The 19,364-nt window shown below is 43.1% G+C and overlaps 1 protein-coding gene across 2 annotated transcripts in view; it reads right to left on the bottom strand.

Annotated features, from left to right (window-relative positions):
• Window positions 1–637: 637 nt before the first annotated feature.
• Window positions 638–19,364, bottom strand: part of ddx10 (DEAD (Asp-Glu-Ala-Asp) box polypeptide 10) — a 104,945-nt gene continuing 86,218 nt past the window's right edge. The window contains exons 17-18 of one of the 2 annotated variants that reach the window (XM_069189831.1): window positions 6,986–7,125; window positions 638–1,645 (exon numbers count right to left, since the gene is read on the bottom strand). In XM_069189831.1, the coding sequence (XP_069045932.1) occupies window positions 1,447–1,645; window positions 6,986–7,125 (339 nt within the window). In that variant the 3' untranslated portion in view covers window positions 638–1,446. The remainder of the gene's footprint in view (window positions 1,646–6,985; window positions 7,126–19,364) is intronic. The other variant, XM_069189832.1, reaches the window with a different exon arrangement.

Here is a 19,364-nt window from a genome sequence, read left to right as displayed (position 1 = left end):
TTCTTTTCTTTTCCATTTTGCAGCATTGGAAATTGAGCTGCTTGCAAACGACATAAAAAAAAAAGAAATGAGCTCATGAAATAAGTCCGCTTTGCCTGGGAGATGTTAGAGGAGTGGAAATTAAAGCAACACGAGTTATTTTTCTGATTTTAAAAACTTGTTTATGTCTCAGGCTTGGTGATTAATCTGAAATCTCAATTAATAATTCGGTTCTAAGATCATCTAGTGAGGTACAGTGAGGTACTTCTAAACTAAAAGACGTCTGTCTTAAATACTCCCATTCACAGAAGTTTACACTGAGTTCACCAGTCTAACCCACTGTTGAAAAGCACAGTCAGAGAATTGGCTCTTGTTCCCAATGAATGAGTCTGTAACCGATAAACTCATAAAACACACTTTCCAGGAATCCTTAACTGATTCAGTATGCAATATTCGTTAAATAAATAGGCAGAGACAGAGATGGCACTGCAGTTTTTTTATCACAGAGCAAAACAAGGCATTAAAAAGGCTTTGCAAACCTTTTGCCTACAGCCTGTGAAAAACATACAGTGCACAAAACGATCAACTGCAAAATCCACAAAGCATGTAGAAGACGACACAGAATTTTCAAACTCTCACAAGAAACTTAATACAGGCAGAAGATTATTGTACATTTTTATTGATGAGAATGATACCTGACATACAAAGAACGATGTACTATAAAAATTTAATCTGAGAAATGAACCATTCCAAATACATATTTTGTCATTCTTTTTCTTTTCCACTTTAATAACTTTCTGTTGCTTTTCTCAGAGTTTGGGAAGTATTGTTTTTATTGCAGTGTTGCACTGTTTCTCAAAACAGACAGGGACAGCCTGGCTGGATGACAGAACAATGTTCTGCAACTCCAGGACCACCCAGCCGTGTCTAATGGGACAGACTACAGGTTTCTGAATAATAGGCTGGATATTTCTTAAGTTTTACTAAATGGGCACATAAAAAAGCTCATTTCTAAAGAGATGCACCATTTGGTGTTATCTGTCTTTTAAACCCGAGGCTGCAGAAAGCAGAATCAGATTGGAAGGAGACAGATCTCGAGATGAGACTTCATCTGTTTCCGGCTTCTGCCAACTTTGTGTGTACGCATAACTGCTGCCCTCGCTCTGCAGTACAAAAAAAAACGGCCTCAAGTTAACCACAACTCTTAAAGGATTTTTTTTTACCAAAAAAGGATAACAGACTGCAAAAACAAACACTGTGTATCCTTATCTGTGCATTTTGAAGCTGGTTTGAGTGCTATATGGGATATGATGGGATAGCAAACTTTTTTCCAGCAGCCTGGCAGTCTCCAGCCATCCTGAGAGGACCCCAGCAGAGCTCTCCTCTCCTGCTGTCAAGCCAACGTTGATCCAAATACTTGCAACAGATACCGCGAGTGACCCAGCAGGCAGCCCTGGGAGCCGGCGATTAGCTACGGCTGCTCAGCAAGTGGAGCACCAGCTGCTCGTCCTCCCCCAGGGTCAGGCCGGTGTCCAGCGGCTTCAGCACACCCAGGTCACCACGGCTCTTGGGCTTCTTCCAGCCCAGCCGGGCTTCACCCCCGCCAGCTTCGCTGCTGCTGCTGCTGCACTTTCTCTTCTGCGGCCTCTTCCTGGCTGGTGTTCTGCTGGGGAAAGAAAACAATCCCCCCAAAAAATCATGATTGTGTTTAACAAGGCTGGTCATACGTGGGGTCTTTCCTGTCTGAGGCGAATGATTTGAATTGAAGTGAAGTTATGGCTCAGTTTTAGCCCTCAAATTAGACGGTGCAGTTAAGGGACACCCTATGACCTGCTAACTGCAGATCAATTATTTGCACTCTTCTGCTGACCAATTAATGGCCTAGCAGATGTACTGGGTCCTCATATGATGCGCAGTCAATCCCAGACACTTCAGTCTGCTCATCCTCACACCTCATAAAGTGTGGCAGCAGTGCAGTTCGTCTGTGAAAATGCAACAATCACGGAGGAGGGTTTACAGGCCATACAGAGAAAATTACCACCACACTGCCATTCCAGGTCATTCACATCTCGAATAGCCTCCACTCTTTCATCGATCAGCTCGTCGGACAAGGCAGTCTTACTGCGGGATTTGCAAACAATTGTTCACATTGCTTTCAAATTCTACTGTTGCTGGGCTTTTTGCGTCAGCAGTCAGAAAAAGAAATGGCTTCAATATGAACAGGAGCAGCACAAAGCCTTAAATCACAGAGCCTCGTTTTGAGTTTGTGAGCCTTGTTGGGACTCTGCTAGAATTTATACGCCCAGTGACAGGACACAGAAACTAAAAAACATGACCTGCTTCACAAACAGCCTAAGAGAACTGAATATACTGTATGCCTCCAACCTTGCAGTGTTTTCATATTCATGCAACAGTACAAGACCAGAGGAGTAAGACACTGAAGTGAAATTCGTACATGTGGTGATTTAAAAGTAATTAAAAAGCCAGCTAAGCTCGTATTCCCTAGACAAAGATTGATTGGTTTAAGGTTTGTTTTCTAAGCAAGCAATTTAGGGATTTAGAGAACCTGTGCTTTCTCTCTCTGCTGAAGGAGACACAAGTGGAAAATTACACAGCTGCAAGGTGACTGAGATCCGAGGTTCAGCAAAAAGACAGCAGGAAATGCAAAACACATACTGCACAGGTGGAAAGAGTGAACCTTTTTACCAATTCTTGTGGGTCAGACCGATGTGCTCCAAGGGTGGTGTCCTTCATGCTCTTAACAAAAAAATCTCTTGCACTCCACTATCATGAATATTGTGACACCAATACAGCTAGTTCTGCTTACTTCACAATCATTATTAAAATCTCTAGACTGACAAAACAGCAGAACAGTCCAAGAACTCACCTTGCCAAAAAGCCCCAGAACAATGCTCACCATGATAAACAGCCTGCAATCGCAACAAAGCTGAGCACGAGAGGGCTTATAATTTCCTTCAACTTAAATCAGCGGAAAATCCCTTTTAGGATTCTAAGATTTTCTAAGTGAAAATGGAATGCAACTTAATTTCACATTAAGGTCAAAATAACCTGAGGGTATCAAAGCAACAATGAGGATCTGCCTGGAGTAATTCAATTATTCATGACAATAAGAAAAATAAACTGGCATCAATCAGATTTGTGTAATACCAGAATTATCGTGAACATACTAGAATTCAAGGACCAGAATACATTTGATAAAGCATGTTCATTAATCGTGAAAAATGTCCCTTAGGTATCTAATTCAGAGAGGGCCATAAAAACACAAATCAATGCATTAAACAGGGAAGGAGAAAGAACCGGTAAACACAGTAAAAGGACACTCATATTGAAACACTTTACTTCTGAAACACTATGCAACCCAAAACATTTTGTTGGATACGGCAAGGAGGTTCAGAAAAAGAAGCTCTGGTAATTCACTCGTAATGGACACATCCCCTGTCACATGCATTAATTCATTTACAACTGGAGGGCTTGATCCAAATTCACACACTGGAGTCTGGGTAGCGAATGAATTAAACATGCCTAGTCTATGGTTCGCTATTAACTCCTGCTGTTAATCCAGTCAAACAAAAATAACATGGAGGCAAACTGTTGGGCCATAAAGGATACAGAACAAAGTGCTGAGGGCGAACAGGTCCCTACGCAACTGCATGCAGGAGAGACACAGCTTTTCTCAGGGCTCTGCTGCTCATTAAGGCCAGAAGACCCTTGAGGCAGCTCTGAACAGCAGACTCAACAGTGTCTTCTCCCTGTAGCACAATCCTGTACCCACTGATTCAGCGACAGCTGCAGCAGTATGAAAGTACCAGTAAGAGCTCTAGTGTTTAAAATACATTCTGTGCAGCAGAGGTCAAACTCTGAACTCCAGCTGTCTTTGACATTGTGTGCAGTTGAGGCAGCTCATTAAAGTGAAATGATCCTTACCGGCTACGTGGAGAATACAAACCCCTTATGCAATTCACCAAGATTTTTTTTTGCCTTTTCAAGGATCATTAAAACATCATTAAAATGGGATTGCGAATCAAACTTACTTTCATTCAAGCAGGTACAGTAGAAACACTCTGCTATACAAATGCAAAGTTTCTGGAGAATCATTCCACCTCATGACTAAATGGATGGAGGCAGACGTTCAGTTTAATAAGACAAGATCTGTTGAGATAAGGGTTACATCCACAATCTGGCTTTAGATTTCCAGATATGAGTGAGTGGAAGGCATACAGACGTTAACTAGCAGACAATTACAAGAGGCAGCAAACATTGTACTTTTCAAACGCTGCTGAGATTTCTTTTCTCAGTGGCCTCAAGTCCAATTATTTGTTTACAGCACCACTTTGTCTCTTTACAACAGCTTGATAGCTGCCTTACTGAGGGAGACAGACCTTATCCTCTGCCTGGTATTTCAAGAATCATGAGATTCATTATTTCTCCTTTCAGAAAAAAACTGCAGACTTTAAATAAGCAAGACCAAAGACAGCTTCTGAGGAGAGACAAAGCTTTCAGATTTGTGCGCAATACTTCCCTCCTCGATAAAACTTTTCGTGGAACATGCAGAAAGAAACACCACTGTTATGTTAGCACACCTTATCCAGGATGGATTTGTTTTGTTTCTGCAAGTTCTGTGCCAGTGTGGCGGCGCATAACAGAACGATCTCTTACCACCACAGTACTCTTTTTTTTTCTACTATGCAGAAAGACAGAAGCACCAGGGTGACACGGGCACCATCACTCCCCCTGCGACAGTCACTGCACGGCTCAACTCTGTCATCTGTGGAGTCTTTTCTAAGGTGTTAAGACAACCAATCCCAGCGCGGATCCTCTGTCTTCCTGTTTCTGGCCACCAAAGAGGAAGGAGCCACATGTGACTGGCGGCCGTGAGGAGCAGAGCAACACACATCAGTAACACCTGGCCATGGGAGTACATTAACAACGGGCAAACCCCCTTCCAAACACTAGGGCTGGACACAGACAACGAGACAGTTTGGCCAAACACAGAGCAATTCAAATGCAAGGCAAATGGGAGAGAAGATATCCTTGCCTGCTGGGAAATACACCCGATACCTAGCGTCAGCTTGCCAGTATATATTGGTGATCCTGTTTTCATCAAACTGGAAGTGTGTGGGTGGTCCAAATTTATCTTTGTTCCAACAGGGACCTGTAAATCTTGAGTAGGATGTCTCAGTTCTTGACATGAAAGAAATGTTTTAATCTTCGTCATCAGTGCAAAGTACCACACTCTTATTCGTTATGGCTCCTCAGTTTATTTCTTTAGAGACAGGTTAACAGTATGTTACCCTGATGATCTGAGAAGCTCCACCCATCTGATAAATTTGAATTATATGACATTTGGGATGTTAAATGGATTAAGATCATCTAGCCTGTGTTTTAAAACAGCTAACTGAAGCAGGTGATGCTTTTAATTTGCATACCTGGAATACAATTGCAAGCTTTTGTTGGCCGATAATACTCGTTGAACTATGCAGTTTTATAGCCAGTTAATTATAAAAACAACAAACAAGTAGGGGATCTCCCTCTACTTCCTTCCTACTCTGATCTTTCTTTTTTTTCAATTTTAATCTTTCTCACAGGCACTTTTGTTAAATGTTTGAAAACCGTCATCTGTCTGGAAACTACAGCTCCCTGCAGAGCACCTCTGCATTTAATCCCGTTAGGAAAAACTAAACCAATGGTTGAATAAAAAACAAGTCACACAGCAGGGAGGTCCTGGAGGGCATATGTGTCTGGAGGGTTTCCTTCCAGCTCAGCTCTTCATGACCTTAGTCAGCCCATCACGGGCCTAACTGGACCAGTCTCATGTTTCTCCCAGCCCATCATGTGCTGCTGCTTGAAAAAGGCCTGGAAAACCTGCTCTCCAGAACCAGAACAGGACACCCCAGTTTTAGAGCAACAAATCCTGTCTGAACCTCTGGAACATCTCCTTCCACATGTACCCTGTGTGTGCACACACCTGGACGGGTTCATAGCAGCACATTTGACATCATCATTGAGAAAATCAATACTTATCAATTTTTATCTTGTATAGTGATTTGTAACTGCAAAGTGCTGCGGCTTTGACAAAGAAGAATGTTTGTTTCGAATTCAGTCCAAAAGTTTAAAACCCACACAATTTACCAGTCATGGCCGATGGTCTGTTTAAACAAAAGACATTGAAGAACATTTCACCTTTTCTCAAGTTCATATGTGACTCTTGCTTCAATGCAGTCTCATTTATAGGCTCATTGAGACTCAAAACAGACTAATTAACTGGCTGTATAATTAGTTTCAGCCAAGCAATTAAGTGACAAATTATTTGCTGCAGTAATTATTTTTTCACACTGTGTGAGAAGTGCTGTCTATAACCGAAAGTTCTGGTAACAAAAGCAAAGAGTCTGGGATGGGACACACGAACTCTGCATGGCTCTGTAACTGGTATCTGCATCACGTACTGGAAAACAGCCACAGAAAAACAACATTTCAATGATGTCTGATCTACTAGCACAGGACTGGAAGCCAGAGAGAAAATAAAGGGATGTTAAAGATACAAAAGAGGAAACTGTAGTACAGTGTGTCATGTACACGTGACAAGGAGAGAACTCTCACTGCTCACATATCACGAAGTTGTTAAATATGCTGCAGACGACAATCGCGACAGGGCTGTTCAGTAACTGGACCTGCCTCAAATTTACGGCAAGCTCTCCAGATACTGCAACACAGCAGCATGCCTGCTCTTGCAGCAAGGAGGGAACCAGCTATAAATCACCAGGACTGCTCTCCAAGCCCATTTTGGCACAAGCGCCCCCAGCTCTGCCTGCAGGAAGGCCCTGGGACAGTGAGCTGGTGAGGCTGCATGTCAGGAGGGAGGGGCCCAGGAGAATCGGAACAGTAACTGCATTAAAGCCATTTCACGTACGTGCTTCTTTTCTCAGCGAGTGCAGCCTAAGATCGAAAAACAGATCTAAATATTAAAAGCTGCAATCCCGATCCAAACCTCTGCTCTGGTTCGGAGGCGCTGTCCTGCTCCAGCTCGGAATCCCTGCTTCTGTCCGGGTCAGGCAGGGTGCCGGGGTCGAACTCCTCCTCCTCGCTCTCGCCAGACTCCAGGCAGGCCACCACCTCCTCTTCCGGCCCCTGAAACAGGATCGAGACAAGGGGAAGGAGATTACTGGAAGGAACAGCTGGCCCTCGTGCAGAAAGCACACTGCAAAAGAGGGTTCATGAGAGCAGAGAGTTTTTTTTGCTACCAGGCAGGAACCCTGGAGTTGTCAGTCAACGGGAAGCTGGGTGCTCCCCAGATTCTTCATCACCTACCACCAACTCCGCAGTGTGAAGGGCAACAGAGCACGGCGCTGAAGAGAAATAACGGCATTCCCCCAGCAACGCAGACTTGCAACATGGCTTACAGTCCCCAGCAAGTCCTTCTCTACGGCAGGAATGAAAATCACCTAATGACGCCACTATCAAGGGTCTTCTGAATGAATGGAAACCTACTGCTATGCACAAAGTTATTCTGTGAAGTAAAAAGAAAGAGGAGAGTTTCTCCACTGATGACCGGTATGTTACAGCGGCCACAGGGGTATTCCCCAGTAGTACTCTGCAAAACCCCACGCAAAGAAAGGGCCCACGTGTATTCACACGCCACACATTAGGAAGTAAAAACGAGATTCTGCAAAACGGCTCTCAAACCGCTGTGCTGCTGCCTGACTGCCACGTGTTCACTCACACAAGCGTGGGGCAAGATTTATCCGCCTTAAACGAGAAGACGTTTTTTTTTCCTCCCCAAATCTTTGATTACTTTCATGGAACCTATTTCCTTCTTCACTGAAGTATAATTTGATTCAAGGGAAATAAAAAAAAAAACTTGAATAAAACGGCCAAGCCAGCGACAAAACTAATCCGCCCCATCTCAAAACTGGAGTGTTTTTGAATGGCAAGGTAATAAGTTTCAAAATGTAAAACATAATGGTTTTAAATATGAGCTGCTTTTTAATAAAAACACATATTAAAAAATCATGCACTGAGTGGGCTGAAATAAATGCATTTCATTTTATTTCCATTTGGACCGAAAAATTAAGAAACTTAAAAACAATAAGAAATTTTGAGTTGCACATAGTAACAATTCATTTAAATTCACTTTAGGTTGACAAACAGAGATTATACTTGCAGAGTACCACAGCACTACTTTACACATGACAGATTGCAAAAAAAAGAGAAGAGTGACCATAATCTGTTTTCAATACATATTCTCATACTGATTTTGATTAAAATCTTGGGGTTCGCATTAAGCACTAAAAGCGAGGAGTTCCCCTACGGCTGTAGCAGAGGCACTTGCTTTCACTGTAAGCTGAGCTCTGTTGACCCCACACTGACAGAATCGGCAACGAACGCTTGCATTGTTCTTGTTGCTCCTGCTCAGGGCTGGGAAAATTAAACTCAAAATCGCAACGTATCAGTTATTTAACAAATCAGTAACATCCAGAATTTAACTCATTCCATGGGAGGCAAATCTGCATAAAATTACATGTCAGCTGACTTATGAAACTGACCACTGAGCACGACACGTCTATTAAGGAATATAAATTAAACTAACTTTAATGATGACTACAGATATGAAATAACTAAAATTAAATGACATTTTATTTTTTCCCCCTTGTAAAAGAGACTAAGTCAAAATGTAAAAATAATGGGGATGGAAGACATTTGTGGAAATGAAGGTTACTTCTGCAATTGGTGTTGCTCGACCAGTAGGGGGCGCTCCTCATTCTTGACCCATTTTTCCCAAACTACTGCCACAGTATAGTGAGTAGGTATATTGTGCTGTAGGAGATGCGATCCTTTAGATGAGATGTAAATGAATTATAACAACCAAATAAGGACTATTTGGTCATTAAAGGACAGATAGCACCTTTCTTAAGAGCAGTGGTGTTAACCTCATAAGGCTAAATTCCTCTCCGGTCCTGTCTAATCTAACCTCCCTAATGTTCTCCCTAAATTCGAAAGCAGTGCAGTGGGGCTACTGGTGCTCAATGGCTGCTGAATAATGCAATGAATTTGCAACAATAAATGCATTCATTATGAAGCTAGTTTTGTTAAGCAAGTTTTGTTAGTATTGAGTAGATGTGCAGAACCAGGAAGCACATTATCAGAACAAATGTATCCATAGATACTGTTGCTATGAGACTGTCTTCTGATATGAGGGTATCGTTCTGATAAAATCGGCAATAACTGATGCCTTCCTGGTTGATTCACACTGATCCTCTACACAGTGAAATCCTTCCATCCATCCAACCAGCATCAGAACGTGGCACATTCCTGGCAAACGTCATGGCAACTGAGATGGGATGCCAGTCTGTCTGAGGTCTTGCACACGCAAGCAACAGAATGTTACTTAATGCAGATGATTAAAGAAAAAAAAAGTGAACAGTGAACAGTTACAGTGCTATCATCAAATTGATGTAATGCTGCAATATTTTTTGATAGTTTTTCATTTTATTTTCACTGCCATCACAGGACAGGGGCCAACATCGGGGGTAAAAGAGAATCCCACTGTGACAACTCGCCGAGACCCAGTGAGAGGAGAGCAGCACCTAGACAGCAGGGACAATCTGGAACAGGTTATTTGGTTAGAATCCCCCTGCCTCAGGATCAGAGCTGCATGCAGAGAAAAACCTTTGGGATAATCCTGCACGGGTCAGCTCCGCGATATCCAGAAGACACAGAGATGGGGAACCCAGAAAACCTGAGGCTCAGAAGCAGCCTGCAGAGAGGCAGACGAGGCAGTGTTCACCTTCCTCTGTGACACCAATCAGGAGGGATTCCTTGAACAGGCTGTTCTGCCAGAGTGTTTCCACTATTGTGCATCAAACTCGATCAAAATCATGACACACCAGCAGCTGCTGTAACCCAAGGGGCCCAGGGTAGTTGAACTTGAACATTTAGCCAACAGGGCAAATAATTCCTCCAGAAGGTCTCTATGAACAGGTGTAGCAAGGACCTCGTGTACAGCAGAAAAATAAGAAAAGCGATAGGAGTTTGTATGTCAGGAGCTACTACTGTGACCTACTACAGATCATTTCTAAATTCTTTAAAAACCCAGCTAAAAGCCACTAGGAGATAATAAGGTAACTATACAGTTACTACATGTGCTCCTGAACATGTGCTAGCTGAATCAGTGTAAATGCAGAAGTTCCAAGAGTTCAGCACATTTCATTCACAGTATGGGTGGGAATGAGAATTGATGGAACTTGCCCAGTATAGAAACCAACAAAAAACATTACTGATAACAACACACATTACTATTACGTTTTTGTCTTCAATTTGTAATCACCGAATACTTTGCTCTTTTCTTAAGCTCAAATCATTGCAAAGTGAGTTCTATGTGGAAACGCCCATAAAGTTTATTTCTCAAGCACAACGCAAAATCAGCTGACAAAACGTAAACTTGAAAGAGCTGATCAAAACCAGAAAGAAGGTCATGTTTGACAGTAGGTCCCGCAGTAAAAAGGGAAGCTAATTATTTTTCTTCTGAGACCCTGTAGGTCATGAACATCCATCACACTAAAGAACGGAGGTTTAGGTCTTTTTATCCTTCATCAATCCCGGATTAAAGTGCTCCGAAATTCATTCAGGTATCACACCTGTGGCAGTTCTTGTCTGTCTTCTGAGAGGAGAGGCACCTTTAACTTTATAGCCGAGAAGGGCCGTCACACGCTCGACCGTACGAGTGTCTGACACTTACTGTACACTGAAAAAGAAATGACTGCCGCTACTTTTCACAGCAGTCCTGGGTACTCTTTGATAAAATGACACATGGCCAGAAAAAAAAAACTGTCCCTTCACCATTCTCTTATCACCGTGCCTAAAGGCTACCTCACACTACTCTATAACGCAAAGCAGAACGAGCCGTGTAATCTGAGTGAATTAGATGGCGCACTAGCGAAACGGGCAGAAGCAGGGATAAGGAACATGAAGAGGCTACCGGCCATGAGAACAATCTGCAGGTGGAGTCCCTCCCCGGCCTGCTGGACTGCACTGCTAATCCAAGGGATGTGGGGAGTCTCCTGTCAATGCCATTGCAGCAGAAACATGCAAGCCGATACAACGAGAAACTATCAAGGGAATAACAGATGAGGAAGACTTTGCCCCTGCTTCAGGACCGGAAGTAGAGCTGTTCCATTTGTGGCCGTTTCAGACCTGTTCCGCAGCAGGACAACCAGCTGTTCCCTTGTGACATTATGACAAAGGCTCATGGGGACAGGTTTTTAAGAACATCAAGCACACAAATACCCCCAGGGCACTGTGGGACCGAAGGACCATTCCAACAGAGCTGGAGGCTCAAGCCCAGACTATGATCACTAGTGTGCAACCCAATGAGATTCTCAAGCGAGCTGGGCCATTTCCGACAAACTGAGCAACCCGTGTTGTCTTTCTGAGCATTCTCTTCGGGAACTGCACTGTGTACTCTACTTGCACGCTTCGCCTTGTTCTGAATTTTATAAAACTCTCTGGCATGTGTGTGCTAAGTGTTGCTCAGATTTTACTGTGGCTCACCCCTCTCCAGGGGACCCAGATGTCTTGCAGTGACACCGAGCTGAACTATGAAACTTCGCCCCACTACACTAACTAGAGAATGGTCCACAAATGCTTCCTCATTATGGGCATAATTTGTCATTAGCCAGCAGATGATGTGTTGATTATTTGGCAATTTCCTTCTGATGACACTCATCACACAAGCCCGACTGATGAGTTTTGGGACAGCAAAACAGGTTAGTCAATTTACTGTGAATCTCCTGTGCCTTTTGCAAGTCCCTGTCTAGAGAATTAACACCTAAATAGTCAAATCAGCCCAAGCTGTTTACAATTTAATGTATTCATTTTTTTTACTAATACCAATATCTACATTTCTTTTCACCAGTGCAATGGCTTCATGTCTTTAAAAGCCGACGCGCTTTGTGTTTCCATTTCTGGGCTGTCAAACCAGCTGTCAATGTCCCACAAGCGTCTAATCAAGAAAGGCAGGATGGATTTAGAGACGATTTCTCACACTGAAGGTTGGCGTCCCAGAAAAACATTCAATTTCCATGCTGAATTTGTGTTTACCACAATTACCACAGGATATTATTATCGCAACCTTCTAAATCATCCCCACCACGCTGTCAATGAACTTTCTCATTGAAAAAGACGGAGCTCCCATGATGCTGCCTGTAACCTAACCTCTTATGTTATGTTTATGTTTTCAAAGGCACACCAGAAAGATGAGGAAAAAGGCCAGAAAGGAACAAGTCCTCTCCTCCACCACATTTCTCGTCTGCTTCAGGAAAAAACGCTGTTCCTCAGGTGCGTGTAATTCAGGTCTTTGGCTTAATGGGGCTGGCTCAGGGGTGCATATCTGCAGTGTAACCGTACTCAGAACTCAGAGACTTTCCCTTAGAAGATTAGTGATACTCTCTGTTTGGGAAAAAAGGACCTTTAGCATGCAGGGGATTAAAAGAAAGTGAAGTCTGTGACTGACTCGTTGCAGGGTTATCCCCAGAAGAGCTGGAACCCACTTCAACACAGGGGTTGGCTGGAGCAGTCAGGGTATACAGCTGTGCTGCCAAGTCGCATCAGGATGACTCAGCCCTGTGCCCATACAGCTGTGCTGCCAGGTCTCACCAGGATGACTCAGCCCAGTGTCCATACAGCTGTGCTGCCAGGTCTCATCAGGATGACTCAGCCCTGTGCCCATACAGCTGTGCTGCCAGTCAAAATCAAAATGAGTGACACTGTATTAGTGAAAAGTGGGACAACATTCTCACCACAGATGGAAATAACAGGATTTTCTTTCTTAGAGAAATATAAGATTTGAAGACACTGCTGAAAATTATTTTTCCACAAAGCTTTCAAAGGGCTTAAAAGGACAAAAAAGAGCTTCAAATCATTGTCTCACTGCATCTTCTGGATTTTGCCAGAAATCTAAGTGATGTGTTAGCAAGTTCCAAATGGCAAAAACAAATGAGATACGGTATTTATACCTGAATTACAGTCAATGAACACAGAGTAATTCAAATTATTCTAATCATTTTCAGAACGTAGTATTTCCGTGGTATTTTCACTTGCAGAACGCCCTACTCCAGGTAAGGCTCCGTCTCACCCTGCTTCAGAAGACGAGCAGGTGTTTGTTGATTTCTTCACCGGTCACGATGTCGGATACGTCTAGAGAGCCAGCGCTTACCCAGCCCAGCTGAACAATGTGGCGTCTGGACTAATTTTCCATGACAATTACTGGAAATTGTGAAGTCTGCAGTCTCAATACCATTCAGCCAGAGCAGCTGTGGTATCATTAACAATGCTCCAGATTATTTGTGGATATCTGATTAAGCAAGGTCAGAAGAATTCAAGAGCTCCCAACAGCTTAATTTACAAGTTAATTAGAAACAAAATACTTTCAAGCTTTCAGATTTACATTAGTTCTACTCAGCATGTTTAACTCTGTCTACATTCAGCCAAGAACTAATAAATTTAACTATCGGTGAATATTTACTACCTCACACTACTATAACACTTAGTTTTGCAAAGCAAATGCACATTCTCTGTGACAGAGCAACAAAGGAAACTCTTCTGAGACTGCAATCTTTCATTAATAATAGCGATAGGATGAAATCTGGTGTTTTGGGTTTAATAAACTTTCACCCAGATAAACTTGCCATAAGACTGCAGTATGGTGCGGACTCGAGTCTGTGGAGGGAAGAAGGAGCCTTCAAACAGGAGAGGTTCTGTGATGAAGGAAGGAATTCAAAGGAAGCAAAAGACCTCTTGTGGTGAGCGTGAGTCAATGTGAACTGCGCCTACGGAGAAAGTAAGGAACCTTTCTTACAGTATGTCCTTAAGTAAAACTCTCTCTGGAAGAAGGCAAGGCTCCCGTTAGTCTCTCTGCGTTGCTGTATTAGTGACGTCATGCCGGAGGAAGGAGGCTGGAGATTTTCTAACTCGTGTTTGTTTGGCCCGGGGAGGTCGGTGCTCCGCGTGAGGGTGAAGACACAGGACACTCGCGTCCCTGTGCGCCCCCCCCACGACACAACCGGTCCCAGTTAGCAACGCTGGCAAAGCCCCAGCGCTCACTGCCACGGTCATCACGCCAGCGACACGCTGGTTCTCCAATCGGGATCTGCGCCGACGTCATCCCCCTCCTGCTGAGGGACGAGACGTCTGCCTGCTCGACACCCGGCCCGCAGAGGAAGAGCACATCTGCCAGCATGGCGGCTCCAAGCTGCTTCAGCTCTGCAACATCTGCAGCAGCACCTCTGTTGCTCGCAGGACAGGGGGGAATAGACTTGTGATGTATTGGCATCAGGACGGCCCGCGCCCATCAATCAGTGTCAGTCAGGGCTCCAGCCCCTGAAAACAACTTCATGGCAACTGCCAAGTATATAAATCACTGGACCCACAAAGAGGCAAAAACATCGAGAAGAGACATTCCATCTGAATGCAAGAGCGGTAACTTAAATGACTTAAGAGGTGGCAGGGAAAAGGAAGATAAGTTCCGCCTGAATAAATAAATGAGGGTGATCTCATTGTACCTGAACATGTTTTCAGGATCTTTCCTTCTGGACTTCATATATTTTAATAATAAAAACAAGGTTGTAAAAAAAACAAACAGATATCTGTTCCCTCAGCGTTGCTACAGAAAAAAAGTTTCTAGTTTACTTGAGAGGGTTGATTGAGAGCCATGTCATCCTTTTTTTGTTAACCCTCTGCATCTGTAACAGCTTCCTTCTCAGAAATGAAAAATACCTTTGTGAAATAAAGTCATGATGAAGAATCACCCAGACAGGCTTCCAGGCTTAAATGACTTTCTGAAGAAATACATCAGCAATTTGCTGTTGACAACAGCTTCTCTCTACAGCACAGGCCGTATGTAGAGAAAGCTACCTGGAGTCGAAGAAATAAACGGTGTGGCATTTGCTGGCAAGTCAGACACCATTCTGAACACCTTCTGTCACTGAAATCCACCTGCCTGTCCACAACACTGCAACTCCCCCCAAAATGATGACAGAAACTGCAGGAGCGCAAAATTGCCGGCTGACATTTAAAGTCAATGTGACAACTCAGAGGTTGGGTCCGAAGAAGAGTTCTGTTTAGAAGTCCTGCATGCTAACGAGAAAGGAAGCTTTCACCCACCAATTTGACAGCAACACACACATCAGTGTTTTTTATAAAAGAGCGATTAACCATACTTTGCCAGAAAAATAACGGTAGTACATTTTCAGAATAAATGTCCTAATTAGCGTCCTGCCCTAGACAGGCACACTCCCTAGGCAGGATGCCAGTCTTTCGCACATATGCACACAATTTAGAGAACTAAGCCTGCGTGTCTTTGAAGGTGGAAGTAAGCCAGATCACCCAAAAAAAACACACACAGACTCAGAGAACATGCAAACTCTACACAGAAGGTCCCTGCTCCTGGAATCTAGTCCAGCATTCAGGAGCTGTGATGCAACACTGGTAACCACCCTGCCTCGGTGCTTTTGATTTATGAAGCCCAGCAAAAAAGCTTAGTGCATTCTAGAAATCTGGCAGTATTATTTGCTCACACTGATCATGCTGATGAATGGGCCAGGGCATTTCAGCAGGTATTCTGGTGCATTTTCCACTGGTAAGAGTAAAAGCAGTAGCTCTATCTTAAATGCCTTTCAGCCTACTGCTTAACAAATGCCCTCTACTGTTCTGTGAGACACAAAATCCATTATACATATTGGAATATACAACTGGGAATTTTTACCAGGAAATCTAATGTCTCTAATGCACTTACACCACATAAAGCTGTGCTCACCACACACTAATGATTATGCAGTTCAATGCTTACAGCCACCCTGGGCCCGGTATGGTTCTACAGTACCAAGACACACTGTTGGTCCGGTAAAGTATAGTACCTAGACCCACTGTCGGCCTAGTACGGTACTGTACAGTACCTAAACCCCCTCTGGGCTCAGTCCAGTGAAGTGTAGTACCTAGACCCACTTTGGGCCCGGTCTGGTGCAGTACCGTACCTAGAGCCACTCTAGGCTCAGTCCGGTGCATTTAAAGATGATATTTCACACACATATCATATCTCATTATGCACAAGGCCAGGAGCAATTGCTGTTTTCATGCTCAAAGCCATTTGATTATTATTACACACACGCCCATATAGAAACCATGCAGGTTTGTTAAGAGACTGACCCTAATGAGAAAGCAAATCGGAAGTCAGAGCTCTGAAATTCCCTCCCAACTGTGATGGATCATCAGATCATAAGAAAAGTGTAACTGGATCAGATTTGTCTTGACGTGATGTAAAAAAAAACAACAAAGCAAACTCTTACATCCTTTAGCAATTAAGACAGCAGAAAGAAAATAGATTTACAGGTTTCAGTATTCAAAAAGCCATTAATGGTAGTTCTTTCCCAACAACAGCTCCATCCCAACCACGTGGTTTATTTTTATCAAGATGAAATCCCCCTACAGCGATGCTTCAGCAGTTCACCACCCTAGGATACCGATGCAACACAAAGGAATGCTTTATACAAAGTGAGTATTTCTGAAAACATTCACCTGCCTCATAAAACCAAGGACTTATTAAACGCTTGACAGATCACAGAGCTATAACTAATCTGAAAAAGAACAAGGAGACCTTTTTCACGATGACTTAAGTCTCCGAAAGAAAGCCCGAAGATGCTTTTTCTGATAACTCACAATGGCCTACGACGCTGGAACTATAGAATTTATTTTAATGACATTTCATCATTCTAAAACACGGCTTTCAAGAAAGGGTTGAGGGCTGTGTGCTGCACAAGTCTTATCAGGACGAACACATGAGCAAAGCGGTATTCAGGACAACTCTGAAGCTCCAGTAAACATCCCAACTCTCCCGGCCTCTGGGAGCCCTTGTAACCTCTCTTCAGTTAACGGACTGAGATTGATCCAACGGCTGACTAATTGCTTGGAGAGAAAATTTAATACTTAAAAAAAGGCTATCCATTTGAAATTGGCTTTAAAAGAAAAGCCTTCTAAACATGCAAAATGTAACCGTGAAATCAATTTTTTTGTTGTTGAAAAAAATGAACTTGGTAAGAACCCCAAAACAAAAGTTGAATATCTTCACGTTTGCACACATGAGATAGATTGGACATTGCTTTGGCGTTTCTCTCCGATACAATGCGCCACTAAAACCGTCTGAGCCCCGAGATCTCCGGGCCGCCATAACCAAGTTCACTGCTCCACATTCAACGTCACGTCAACAGTAATTCCTTTCACCTAGAGAGTACTTCCACTTTCCAGCTGCCTTAATTAATATGTAATGTTCTCCACAGAGAGGAATTCTATAAATAGAGCCTCAAATTAGTTGTTTGGAAGACCAGCTTTTTTTTCTGCCTCACCAGAACATGAAACTCCTCTATGTGAGCCAAAGAGGTTTGAATAAGATGTTAGCTTCCCGATTTATCACGTGAAATTCTCGTCTTCCCTACTAAAAGGTTCTTGGTCAATGCCCTCGCTGAGGCAAAGCCCAACCACACATCACTTGGAATAATGATGGATGTGGAGTGAGATGGTAAACACTGAACAACAGCTGGGAAGCTCCGGAGCACCACAACCATTCCTGAGCGAAGGGAGATTTGGGGATATGGCAACATCAAGGCATGCTAAAATTAAATGGTTACATGTACAACACACACCCTTTTTTATTTTTTCAGCTTACCATGCATTTAACTTTTCATTTGTTTGCCTTTTCTGACAAAAAAAGGAACACATTCCTACAGGCATTCAGGAATAAAAGGAATATATCTGTTTGCAAATGCAATTTACATTGTGTGTGAACAGAACATTTGGCTTAGAAATCTGTTTGAACTGCCTGTACGTGCTGCCAGATTTTTATCGCCTGATTGGTGCAGGTGTTGTCCTCCCTGTTGACGGTCTTTCTATCAAGAGAAATCCATGTCACAGTTAAGAAAACAGATGATTTCAGTTGCCAAGGCAAAATAGAGACACCTGATCCTACCTTTCCTCCCAGGTCAAAGAAAAAACATGATTTCTATTGTGCACCATAGAAAACGTACATCTACAGAGCTAAAAATGGCCCACCCTTTCCAAAAGGAGCTGCTGTGACACTCATGAGGTTTGATGGCAACAGACTGTTTACAGTACACAGCACATTTTTGAACGTACTAATCAAACTAAAGGGGCAAGTAGGTGCACCGTGCAAGCCTGCAGCCTACTGCAGCAGTGCTCTGTCAGTATGTGGTTAGCAGTACAGCGATGAAAGTCATTCAGACAGAATTCACAGGTAGCAATCCGAAACCAGAGCAAGTGAGCATTTCAAGTGAGGAGTTGGAAGACGTCGGCTATTAAATTAGCAGAAACTGTCAAAGATGCTTTAAGAAATACCTGCAAAAGCGTACAGAGAGTGTGCATACATACTGTAAAAAAAACAGAAACAAACCCACTCAGGCTGTTTGGCTACGCTATACTGCTGAGCCCCAGTTAAGGCCAACAATGGTCTGAAAAAAATTGAGCATCTATCTTCTGAAAAATATAACAACCACTTTTGTGGCTTCAATTGTCTTTCAACTCAACTGATTCAGAATTATTCCATTTGGGGCTTCATCATTATATAGGTATTTGTAAAGATAAAGATTTCATAGAGATTCGGTATTTTGTTAGTTAATAACCTGTAAAAAGAAATATATTTTATTAGTTTTTGTGCAGTTACGTTTTTAAAAAAGAGTCATTGTTCCGTCACTATGATTGATCAGTAGTTTAGACAGCAGACGGCTGTAGGAGGGAAAATCATCTCTCTCTCATAATGAGTTTCAAGACATCAGAAATCCGAAAAACCTTTTCTGATGTTTTTTTTTTGTCAGCTTCTACCTCTGAAATATGATGCGGCTATTCTTATGTGACAGAAACAGGACTGGACTTTTTTTTCTTGCACCTCACAAACAGGGCTATGAGCTTTTTTTTCTTTTTTTTTCTGCACGTCAGTCCGTTTCCCTGTTCCTGGGCTCCGTCTGGCATAAACGGAATTTCATAAAGAACATTCAGGAAAGCAGACAACGACGTGGTCATGTCTGGTCACTTCCTGTCCAGGTACGGAGGTGAGCAATCTGCCCTCAGCTTCTAGTGTTTTTGCTCTCTAGCCTTCCTCCTCCTCTCCATCAGCTTGCACCCAAGCCTGTCATTGCCCAAAGAGACGCGGAATATGGGAAACACACTCTTGGTACACCCCATCATTACCTCCACTGCAAGACATCTTTTCCCGAACACCACAAATTTCTTATTAGCTGTTCTGGTTTCTTTGTCCCTTCGGTTCCTCAGAGCAGACTCTTGCTGGGCTGACGTTTGGTTGCATTCCAGGT

Source organism: Lepisosteus oculatus, chromosome 5, assembly GCF_040954835.1.
Source record: "Lepisosteus oculatus isolate fLepOcu1 chromosome 5, fLepOcu1.hap2, whole genome shotgun sequence".
NCBI classification, from domain to species: Eukaryota; Metazoa; Chordata; class Actinopteri; order Semionotiformes; family Lepisosteidae; genus Lepisosteus; species Lepisosteus oculatus.
Note: the sequence above shows the minus strand (reverse complement) of the source record. Positions and strands in the feature narration are given on the sequence as shown.